At 56.5% G+C, this 12,143-nt stretch overlaps 1 protein-coding gene across 2 annotated transcripts in view; it reads right to left on the bottom strand.

Moving 5' to 3' along the window:
- NTN1 (netrin 1) overlaps nt 1–12,143 on the bottom strand; it is an 85,465-nt gene that overhangs the window by 3,785 nt on the left and 69,537 nt on the right. For both annotated transcript variants that reach the window (XM_082774744.1, XM_082774743.1), the window contains exon 5: nt 6,563–6,637. In XM_082774744.1, the coding sequence (XP_082630870.1) occupies nt 6,563–6,637 (75 nt within the window). The remainder of the gene's footprint in view (nt 1–6,562; nt 6,638–12,143) is intronic.

The raw sequence follows: 12,143 nt of genomic DNA on the forward strand, positions 1-12,143 counted from the left end.
CTCGTGCTGGTGGGAAGGGAATGAATTCAGAGCCCTACCTAACGGCGTGTGAGAGGAAAAGGGAGCGACCAACGGGGTGGTTGCGTGAAGAAAACCTCTGGCCCCGGGGGGTTCACCAAGAGCAGCAGCAGCCGGTGCTGGTGGCAGAGGGGCCGCAGCTGCCAGGAGCAAGGCCCCTGGGTCCCCCCGGGCAGGGGCACGGCTGCCCCATGGACCACAGGGCTGTATGGGGGTGGCCAGGAGCTGCCCTACCCATGGCAGGGGCCTCTTTCTCCTGTTCACATCCTAGAGATGTGCCAGGGGCCAGCAGGATGTGGCCATGAAGTGAGCGCAGATGGGGCAGCTCCCCAGGGCTGCTTGTGCAGCGCTGCCTCCACCATCTGCCCTGGCACCCGCAAAGTTTTTAAGCCATCGATTAACTTTCAGAATGAGGTGGACTCATGTTTGCCAGACTCTGCCTCTTCTGTGTGCTGCCTCCTGCTCGCACAGAGCTGAGAGCGAAGCGCTCAAGGGTGAGGATCAGGGCTGATTTCAGAAGCCCCTGCAGCCAGTGCGGTTTTGTCCCAAGAGGCAGCCCCAGGCTGCAGCCCAGGTGGCCCTGAGCAGGTCAGGGTGACCTCTGCCAGCCTTCCTCCTCCTCTTCTTCCTCCTGCATCCCTGCTGGCCACGTCCATGCCTCCCACGTGCTTGCTGCCTCCCATAAACACGCCGGTTCTGCAGACGGGGGTCCCAGCCACAGGGAAGGACGGGGACACGCTGGCCATGAGGCCAGCGGAGCGCTTGGCCCCGCCGCTGGGGAGGAAGAGGAGGCGCAGGGCCGAAGGCAGCTCCCGGTGCGCAGCCTCCTGCAGCTGCCCACAAACCTCCGGCCGCTGCCTCTGGTGGGGTTAAACGCTCAGCTCCTCGCCCAGCGCCGGCTTCCAGGAAAATGGCATCATCACCGGGCAGCGGCTACACAGCCCTCGCGTTTATTCAGTAATTATGAGGCGAGGGGCACGGGGAGCAGTGGGGACAGAGGGGACGCCGCCGGCCGAGGCTCCAGCGCTGGCCGGGAGCCGGGGGAGGTGGCACCGCTGGGACTGGCGCGTGCAGGAGGCGCAGCCCTGCTGCGTTCTGCCTTTTCCTCTCCAGTCCAACCACAAAATGCTTTTTGACCGAACCTTTGAGCCTTTCCTCTTTTTTCCACCTCCTTTCCAGCCCTGGCACAGTCTCACCCCCTCTGCCCACCTCTCCCAGAAACTGACCCCATCCCAGATGGGTGCAGTCCTGAGGGCAAAAACAGGGGGAAACAGGCTCAACAAAACAGAAAAAAAAAAAAAATAAAAAATAAAAATAAAAAAAGACAAAAACGGGCAAAAATCTGAGATTTGCCTTGTTAACACATGAATTTTGCACCCACAGATCAGCTGCACGTCAGCATCCCCCTTGCTCTAAAGCTGCAGCATGCAGGCTGATTTCCAGCTAGGAAGGGCAGGGGGCTGCAGGGCTGCACAGCCCAGCAATGCTTTTTAACACATTACAAAATATATGTGTTTTTTTTCTTTTTCTTTTTTTTTTTCTTTTTCTGTCAGAGCATGTCACAGATGCCAGATGCTTTCATTAAGAAAAAAAAAAAAAAAAAAAGGAGAGAGAGAAGAAAGAAAACAACCCTAAGCTCTGACCATGTATTTCCCAGTCTGGTGTGAAGGTAACAAAATGTGAAGATTAGCCAATTTTTATTTTTTGGAAACAAATCTTTCCAAAAAAGCTTAAACCTTTGACCTGCCTGGGTCCACACTGACAAAATGGAGAAAATGAATGAAAAGGAACCGGAGAGAGGTGGTTACAGGAAACTCCGCTCTAACATACACAGTCTGTATTTTTTTGATGTCAGGGCCCCGTCTTTTTTTTTTTTTTTCCCTTTATTAATGAAGTGGAAGGAGTGAAAGCTTAGGTGAAGGCTTGGCTGGCAACGTTGCAGCTGTGTTCCCTGACAGCAAGTTTTATGCCCTCAAACTCTGCGTCTAGGACACGCGGCTTGCCCGGAGCCAGAGCCCCCGAGCTGCTGCCTGCAGGACAGCCGAGCTCCGCAGGGCTGGGAGCTGCAGCCCGGCTGGGTTTGGGTCCAACCCTGTGGGCTCAGGGGTTTGCAGCACCCCTGGAGAAGCCTCGGTGGTCTCAGAGCTGAAGCTCGGGGTGAACTGCCCAGGGGTTTTGGAGGCTGGGGACTCCATCATCTCCCAAGGGGTGCTGGAGATGCCAGGAGGAGGTTTGGCAGCTCCTAGGCTGGCTCCATCCCTCCGCCTGGAAAATCCCGTGGGATTCAGGCATCTGGGGGGCTCACTGCCCTGAGGCTGGCTTCAGCCCGTGGGGTTGTCCTTCTCCTGCCTCCCTCCTAAGCAATGCTCTCTGCTCACTTGGCTTTGCCCACATCACTCTGCAGTGGGCAAACAGCGCTCACGGTGCTGCCACACGAGCCCTCCGAGGCCAGGGCAGCCCAGGGAAGGTGCTGGGGGCGAGGAGCTGCCTGGTTCTCAACCCTTAGTCCTGCTCTGCCCCACTGCCAGCAGCGATGCTGAGCTGCAAATCCCACCAGGGAGGCACCTCGCCAACTGCATTCCCCAGTGTGGTGCACGGGAGGCTGTCCCCACCCCGTGCTTCTTTCTAAGAAAAGGCGCACGAGGTTCCCGGGGCTGCGGGAAGGGCAGGAGGGTCCCAGTGCCACCGGGCAGTGCCACCAGCACGGCTCAGCCCCAGCCCTGGTGGTGCCCAGCGGCTCTGAGCCTTGGCTGGGGGCTGCCAACCACAAGAAAGCGCCAGGGACTGGCTGCTGCTGATGGAAGCAGGGGGAGGAGGATGCGATGATTTAGGAAACTGACCCCAAACTATCGAAACTGCACGTCCGAGGATAGCCACATAAAGGCTGAAAGAAAAGCAGCACCCCCAGAACTTTTGGAGACCATGAGTCAGGGGACCAAAATTATGAGATTACAGAATAAAAGTGAAGCTGAAAAAAAATCTCTTTTTCCTTTTTTTTTTTTTTTTTTTTTTTTTTTTTCCCTTTATTTACTTTTAGGGTTTATCTTAAACTTCCTTCTTTCCTGCTTGGCCCTGCCAAGGCAAACCTGGGACTGGGCTATGTGGACAAACCCAAAGCATCCTACTTGTAGGCACAGGGCACCCTACACACAGGCAGAGCATCCTACATGGATCCCCCAGAGCATCCCGCACACAGCCCCAGGAGCTGGAGCCTGGCAGAGCCGCCAGTGACCGCGAGTGCTGCTGAGCCAGGGCAGTGCCTGAGGGAGCACAGGGATGGCAGTTTGGGGATGGAAAGCACTGGGTCCTCCCCCACTGGAGCAAAGTGCTATTTTTTTATTATTTTTTAATTTATTTGGCACGCGGCACTGCTCTTTGCCTGCTCTGGTTGCCAATTTCCTACCGGTTTAATATCGGAGATTTATGACCCTTAATCCCGGCCAGGCGCATTCCCCTTCCACAGGGCCACATTCGAGCCCAGGGATGCAGTTTTGGGGCGGGATGTCCCAGCCCTTCGCGGCCACACCAGGGTCGGGGGGTCCATCCCTTACCATGGTGCAAGCCATGGGGTTTTTACGTGCACTTGGGTTTCCCCCCGCGTTTCATTTCGGAGCTGCCTTTTGAAAACACATTCTGCTTTTTTCCACCGGCCCCTGCCAAGCTGCCTCTCGACAAAGGGGGTGACTAAGTGGAGTCTCCGTGAAAGGAAGGATTTTTTTCCAAGAAAGGGCGAAGTGAGCAGATGAGCTCACCTTTCAGCCCAGGATGTGCGCCCACCACCCCCAGGCAGGGAGCTGATGCCCAGCAAAACTCCCCAGCATCGATAGTGCAGGATCTGGCCCTGCAGAAGTAAAGGGATCTGGGGATGGGAGTGGGGGGATATTGGGATTAAAAAGGGCAGGGTTTGCTTACTGCAGCCTCCCACCTGGCTGGGATTAACCACAGAGCCTGGAGAAGGGGGAAAACCCCCAGATGGGGCTGGAAGCAGAGGCACTGAGCGAGCGAGGGATGCTCCCGACAGACACCTGGCAGCGGAGGGACTGCAGGCAGCAGCATCAATCAGCCTTTCTAATAAAAATAACCCCCTTTCCAGAGCAGAAATAAGAGTGCTTTGGGGTCACGGGGGACATCTCCATCCTCCTGCAACAAAGCTGTGCTGCAGAGGGGCACGGCCACGGTGCACAGCAATGCTCCCTGCTCCCCCAGCTCTCTGCTGGGCTGATTTTTACTGCCCAGAGCAGCAGCACCTGTCCCCAGCTCCTTGGGAGCTGAGCGACCCCTGCGCTCTGCCAGGCAGCCCAAATAAACCCAGACAGGGATTTTCTGTTTCTGCCGTTGTCTGAACACCCCCCCCCCCCCCAAAATCTCCCAGCCTGCCCTCTCCATGCACTGTTTCACTCCAAATATTTGCACTGAATTGATCTTGCGGGAAAGAGCCCAATTTAAAAAAAGAAAAAGAAAAAAGCAACAATACCAAAAACAAACAGATAAGAAAAATAAATAAGGGAAAATATCCCCTTTGAATCCCTGAATGAACGAGGGAGCTAAAAAGCCCCATTGAGGAGCGCGGGGCGGATGATAGCTTCCCGATTGAGCCTGCGGGAGAAGTAACTCTGTTCAAGCTAATTAGGGCCTTTTAGGACATTCAGTGTGGCGATGCTGGCATAACGGTGAGGAAAAGAGCCTCCTAATTGGCTTCCTGCTGGGGTGTCAGTCAGAAAGTCTTTATTATCCCGCCCTTGTGCACCTTTTCAACCCTTTCTTCCCTCCTGGCTCTGCTGAAGGCACAGACTACAGGCACAGCACAGGGGTTGTGCTGCAGCATCACTTATCCTGCAGCATCACACATCCCATGGCATCGCTTATCCCATAGCATCAATCATCCCACAGCGCTGTGTACCCTGAAGCACTGCTTATCCCATAGCATCACTTATCCTGCAGCATCGATTGTCCCATAGCATCGCTTATCCCACAGCATCGCTTAGCCCATAGCATCTCTTATCCCATAGCATAGCTTATCCCATGGCATCATTTATCCTGCAGCATCGCTTATCCCATAGCCTCAGTCATCCCATAGCGATGCCTAACCTGCAGCATTGCTTATCCCATACCATTGTTTATCCCATGGCATCATCTACCCTGCAGGATTATTTAACCCATGGCATCTCCTACCCTGCAACATCACACATCCCCTCCCTGGCCAGGCTGCTTTGCTCTTTGCTCTGGAAAAAGTGAATCTGCTGTGGCCATCTTCTGTTTGGGACCATCCTGGTGTCCCCACCTTGCACCCACTCCCCCAGGCAGGCAGCTTTGGCCACTTTTCCTTCTGAAGCAGCACTGTTGCTTGATAACACACACCAGAAAGCCTCTTTCCAGCACTCTTCTTCCTGTGCACTGCTCTGTGGGTTTTCTCATATCCCATATAGGCTCCTGAGATGCCTTCCTCTCACCAGGTCTCATGAGGCTGCTAAAGCCCAGAGCCCACCTTACAGCCACAAACAAAACCAAGCACAACCTTACACCCAAGCATGGGAGAGCCAACACAGCTCGGGTGGGAAATGTGGCTCCAGTTCTCTGCCTTTACCTCTTTTCCTCATCCAAACACCCGTGGCCGATCTGAATCAGCCCAACAAAGACAGACTCACTCCCTGCAAATGTCCTCCAGCCACATGGCTGCAAATGCACCAGTGTGAGCTCAACTCCTGCAGGACACTGGAGAAGCAGGGTGAGGAAATAAAATAGTGCCAGTGCCATGTGTGGGAAATGTGGTTGTGCCTATCATCCAGCAGAGAATCCACCTGTGGGCAACCCAATGCCTGTAACAGGGTGGTGTTGAGCATCGCTTCTGGCATGGAATTCAGATATTTGCCTCCAAGCTCAGTGCCTTGCCCCAGTTCTTGAGGAGCCCCCAGGGCATACCTGCGGGCAGGGGCTTGCGTGGAGGAAGGCGCATGGAGGCTGATGAATGGGAATTTGTTCTGCTGGCACCACCATGCCCCCGGCATGCTGAGCTGCTGCCGTGAGTGTGCCCGGGGAGGGAAGAGGAACCTGCACTGCAGGCCTCTGTGATGCTGATGGGATGGGGCTTTTTGCATTGCAGGTTGGGGGAAATAATATCTATAGGGATCGATGCACACCCACACTTATATACATGTGTATATACATATATAGCATATATTCCTCTGCTCCAGTTTTTGCAGGTGAGCCCTGTTCCCAGTGCTGGGGATGCAGTGAGGGGTCACCTGCCCAGGGCCTCCCTGACCATCTCCTCCATGGAGCCACCGGTGAGCACTTGGGCCCGACCCCACTGGGAATGAGCTGGGAGAACAGGGCTGGGCATTGCCGTAGCCCTGCAGACACCTGGGCACAAAGACACCCGGCCCGGGGCTTGGGGTTGTCCCAACACCTGTGTGGGGCCGAGGGTTTTACATGCAGGACACCGCTCCGCCAAGCGCTCCCAGCCAGACCAGAGGCAAACCCCAAAGTGCTGCAGCCCGGGAAGGGGCCGGGACGGATGTGCAAGGGCTTGGCGAGGGCAACTCACCGTAGTCTTTCTTGCAATACTTCTTCATGTTGATCTTCAGCTTCCCCTTGGAGGCTTTGCAGTATGAGTCACAGTCTGCAGGGGAGAGAGGGGGAGGGCAAGAAAACATTAACAAAACAAATTAGCCTTAAAATGAAGAAAAGACTGGGGGGGGGGGGGGTTGGGGGGGGAGGGCGGCTCAAAGCCGCAGCCTGCGGTGAATGCGCAGCGTGCCTGTGATATCCATCTGCCAGGCCCCCGTTGGGTCGTCTAACGGGGCTTTGAGAAAACCCTTCCTTTCTAAAGAAAGCTGCTCACAAAGGCAGCGTCTTCTGCGCCTCCCCCAGCCTGGCTTCCCCGGCCTCCTCTGTCTTCCTGGGAGACCCTGGGGCCTCCCTTATTGTGCCACCCAGGGCTTTTGAGAGCCACACAAATTCCCCCTGTTCTCCAGCTCCGTGCTGGAGCCTGCCCGGAGCCCACAGAGGCCCCATTGTCACCCCTAACCCGGGCCGGTGTCAGCCTTTGGCATTCATTGCCGAGAGATTCGGGCTGGGGTCACCCTCCGACAATGCAGGTCAGAGAGGAAATTAGCAGCCCATGAAGCATTAGCAAAGCCTTTTGGTGTCCACTCTAGTGAAGTGTGCAAATAAAATGCCCCAGTAGGAACGCTCTGCTCCCAATGGGCCCCACCGCTGTGACACGATGGCTGCGCACTGGCGGCCCCGCGGGAGCTGGCACCGCGGCCTGGAGCCGGGCCACACGGCCACAGGGGCACCGGGACCCCCGGGGCACCGCTTGGCATGGGGTGAGGTTGGGCAGCATCATGGTGGTGATCACCCAGTGGCACCGTGGCCTGGCGATGGCGTGGTGACATGGGATGTGACATGACGGAGTAGGCCCCAGCATCATGGCTGGCCAGTGGACATGCTGTCTGTGCACAGCCCGTGGCTCCTGGCCACCCATGGGTGCTGCAGGCAGGTCCTCAGCACTAGGGCAAAGCCTGTGGTCAGGAGAAAACGGGACACATTGGCCCCAGTGAGACAGCGATGGTGCTTGGGTTCCTCCACCTCTCCTGACTGCATGTGGCTTCCCCACTGCTGCTGCATGTGGCATGGGACCTGCTGAGCTGCCACCAAGCAGCCCCAAGGCTCAGTGAGCAGGACAGGTGCTGTCAGTGGGGCAGGGCTGGCACCCCATGGGCAGTGGGTGCTGGACAGCCCTGCTGTGCCACACACCACATCAGCTGCACCAGAAAAAGGCATATACAAAGCCCCGAGCTCCCCAAGGCTGTCCTCCAGCAGGCTGCGATCCACAGCCCCAGGGAGGAGCCGTGCAGTGTCTCCCCGTGTCCCCCACCGCACAGCTGTGTCACACCAGGATGCACGCACCCAGGCCCAGCACTCAGGGCCCCATTCCTCCTGTCCCACAGGAGCACAAGCAAGAGGCAGGTCCAAGAACTGACATGAAGTGGGCTGGGAGGAGAAACTGAGGCATGGAGACAGAGGTGGCAGCATGGCTGTAGCACTTCTCGGTGATACATCTGGATATTGGCTATTGCATAAAATATGGAATGGGTATTTCATCAGCACTGAGCTGAGGGGTTGTGGATTTGCTAACAAGGCCCTGGCCATGCCTGTCTGTCAGGGTGCTGCTGCAGGCCACGGCTGCCTGGTGTCACTGAGCCCAGGGAACAGAACTGTTCCTGACCCAGCTCACTGGCAAGATGCCCCCAGCCATAAACATAGAAAGAAAAGACAATAAAGGAAATAAATGTGAGTGCCATGGCCTAGCAACCCGTGAGCCTTTCCCTTGCATGCTGAGCGGGGACGGATAGGTGACCAGCCACAGGGCGGCTTCGCAGGGCAGCCAGCGCCGTCGCAGCATCGTGGCTGTGGTAATCACAAGGACGAGAGCCTGATTGTCCTCTGGCACAGAAATGGTGCAGCTCTATAAACATTCATCCCTCCTGCTGCATCGCTGAAGGGGATGGCGCAGCACAGCTCTGCAGAGAGAGGGACCAGGACAGGGACAGCAGCCGGGAGCTGAACAACCCCAAACCTCTTCAGCAGCCTCTTCGTGTGGAAGCATCCCCAGCCGCACCTGAGCTCCCCCATTCGTCTGCTCCCACCACAATATTCCCACTCTGTCCAAGGATGCAGACCCACACAACACCTCCCCAAAACAGGTGAAGCCACCCAGTGCCAGCAGAGCCCTGAACATGCTCTTGCTGGCAACAGCCCTGCTCTGCCTTTCTCCTTCCCCTTCACTCAACCCCACAGGCTGCTTTAAATTGAGCTTGCTGTGGCCAGAGCCATCTGGTGTAGATCAGTGTGACTCCCCTAGGGTGAGTGATCTGCCCCGCTTCATTGGCTCCCTGTGGGGGCTGCTCCTGGGCCATGTGCAGCTCCCCAGGGCCTCTCTGAGACCAAACTGAACATCTACACGAAGCCTCCAGTTTGTGTCCCCAGCAGTGCTGCAGGTGGGGGTGATACTGCATACTCACTGCTTGCTCAAGGTAAGTGCATGGAGGGGGTGCCGCAGGTCATCACGTCCTAGCCCCTGGCCAAGACGTGCTGCTGCCATCAGGGGACATCCTGGCAGCTGGGGACCTGCCGGCGGAGCAGCCTGTCCCCTGATGGAAGGGGGCAGCAGAGGCTGGGACAGCGGGGGCTGGGGAGGAGAGGCGTGATGTGCCTGTGGCAGGAGGGCTGCACATGCTCCTGTGGCAACCCATGCACCTGTACGTGGGATGCACTTGTTACACGAGACTCCTGCAGGACTTGTCTCTGAATCCTTCCCCGCTTCAAGCCTACAGAGTCCCAGGGCTTTTGTGGGACCCCAACGCCTCCCCAAGTCCCTCCTAACCTGTGTCTGGGGGACTGGGACAGCCCCAGCACAGCGGTGCAGGAGCACTGGCGCACTGTGATCCAGGCACCATTCTGCTCCCAGTTCTCTCCTTCCTGCATGGCAAAAGTACTTCCATGCGAAACCCTGTTTTAGCACTGCAAACCCAAAGCACAGCCAGATATAAACACTTTGGCTGTGACTTTGGGAACCAAAGCACTTCTCTTCTACACTTAATCCTTTATTATATATTTATTATTTCAAAAAATGAAGATTGTATCACGTGGCTTTCCTATTCCAGCTCCAAATCTTTGCAGTCAGAACCAGAGAGACCCAGAAGCTTAGCAGAGGACACGGCCCTCCCACGCCCTGTGGTGCTTCTCCCACCAAGTGATGCTTCTCCTGCACTGCCGAGCGGTGCTGCCGCTCCCGAAGCACTGCAAACCACAGGGGCCGCATCCTGCACCGCCCCGCCGGGTCCCCAGGGCTGGGAACAACCAGGCACCTCCTGGCGAGGAAGCCCAAACTTTCTGAGTTTCACAGATAAATAACAAGCAGGGAAAGCGGCCGCAGGCTGCTCGCGAGGGCCGGGAGCAGGTGGCGGGCGGCTGTTTCGTGTCCATGGCAGCTTAGTAAAATGTGTCAGCAGAACGTTCAGCAGCTTTGCAGCTCAGCCCATCCCCTTGATATAACTAATTCTCTGGCTGAGCAAAGAGTTTTCACAGCTAAACACCTTCGTTTTGCTTAATTCTTCTTTTTTTTTTTTTTTTTTTTTTTTTTTTTTTTTTAAGTTGCATTTATTTTATTTTCTTAAATTTTCTTCGTTTTGAGGGGGTTGCTTTAGCAGTGCATGGCTGGGGCTGTCTGCACAAGACCGAAAGCTGTGGAAGAGCCCAGCACCGGGGTCCTGCTTGCCCTCTGCTATCGCACACCCCCTGACCGGGTCCGGGCCCGCTGGCTGCCCCTGGGGCCGGGTGGGATGAAGGCGCCAGAGCTCGGCACTGCCTGCCCCGGGAGCAGACACACGGGGTTGCAACTTGCTGCGCTTGCAGTTCCCAACCGGTCGCTAAGCCTCTGCGAAAGCCACATGTCGGGAACGGAAATGAAAGGCCCCTTGGTTCTGACATGATAGAGCGATTAAAGCCACATTTCTTGGCCCGGGTACCTAACTCGAAACGCAGATATAAGGCTTCGATCCCCCGGGGGATTTGGATTTCTAATCCCAATTTATACAGCTAAATTCCGATTTATTTCCCCCAGGTAAGGCCCTAAATACCTTTGCGGGCTGACGTCCAGCGTGGAGGTGTCGTGGCTCAGGAGGGAATCCCCAGCCTTGACAGCCTGGCTGTGACACTTCCGTGGCTTAGGAGGGAAACTTGTCCCCCTTCTGCACACTCCCGAGGGGCAGCGGATCTTGCTGGGGCTCTGGGGTGGGTTCACGGTGTCCCCGTGTCCTCTCTGCACCAGGTGGGATGGGAGAGTGTGCTGTGGCCTAGCTTCAAAATGATGGTGCGGGTCCAAATGTCAAATCCCAAATTGTGGGACAGAGCAGGGCTGGGAAATTTGGAGACTAGCAGAAATTGGCCAAAAATCTTCTGCTGGGTAATGCTAGGGCACTGCAGCACCCCTGCGAGGACCAGTGCCTGAGCTGCCCCTTGCACTGGGGCTGCTGGGGGCAGTGACCGTGGGGAATGTGGCCACATCCTGGTCCTTGCTTCCTCCAGGCCAACCTGTGCTTGGAAAGGTCAGCTCCGGTGCAGGGTGGTTAAAATTCCCCTCCACAGACGCCCCAGACCTGCAGCCCAGCATTTGCACTGCTGCTTCCTCCTCTTTTCCACCAGCCTCAGGGGCTGGGGGGGCTCTGCCCACACCTGTGGGATGCGGCTGTCATCTCTGCACTAAAATCCACAACCAGGGATGGATGTAAAACCCTCCCTGCCCAGGGGATGGAGGCGGATGGCTCGCTGCCGTGGCTTTGTGGGCTCTGGCAGCTGAAGATGCACCCCGAGGGGTTGGGGAACCCCAACACTCGGATGCGGTCCATGCCCAGCGTCAATGATGACCTCGAGCAAAGCCTTGCTACGGCTGCTGTCTGTGTCAAGAGGTTTCCTGAGCCCATCCAGCACCCACAAAACTCTTCAGGTGCTCTGTCCTGTGCTCCCATGGGATGCCTGGCCCTGCAGGGCTTTGCACTGCCATCATCAGGGGCTCCCCCCAGCCTCTCGGCCTGCAGAAATAAACTTGCAGGCAGCAGCTTCAGCTGGAGGATGAGCTTGCTGAGAGGCAGTGTGTGAGGGGGGAGCCAGCCTCTGGGCAGGGGTGGAGGCACCGTCCCTGCTCCTTGGCTGGATGAGTGCTCAGGAGGGTGCTTGGTGTGCCCGAAGGGAGGTAAACATTTCTAGGAGCCATCCCACAGCATCCCCAAGGCTGGTGGAAGCTGAGGTGTAGGAACTCGGGAGCTCCCAGGTGATGAAGTGCAATCCAAGACCAGCCAGCAGCAGGACAGGAGATGGTGATGCTGTGCTGGGGCTGGTGCTGAGTGTTTTCAGTGCCTTTGGCTCCCAGACTCCTGGACATTTCCCTGGATGACCATGAAATCCTGGTTCGCTTCCTCCAGCTTTGAAGCTGCCCATTGCTTCCACCCCAAATAATTATTTTAACATCTCCTCCATCAGTCTCGGTGAGCGGCTGTTAGAGTCGTTGCAGAGAGTGCCAGTTCTGCCGGCCAAACACGCTGGCTCCGGACCAGCTTTGAGCT

This window comes from Aythya marila (genome assembly GCF_965140915.1).
Source record: "Aythya marila genome assembly, chromosome: 18".
In the NCBI taxonomy this organism is placed as follows: domain Eukaryota; kingdom Metazoa; phylum Chordata; class Aves; order Anseriformes; family Anatidae; genus Aythya; species Aythya marila.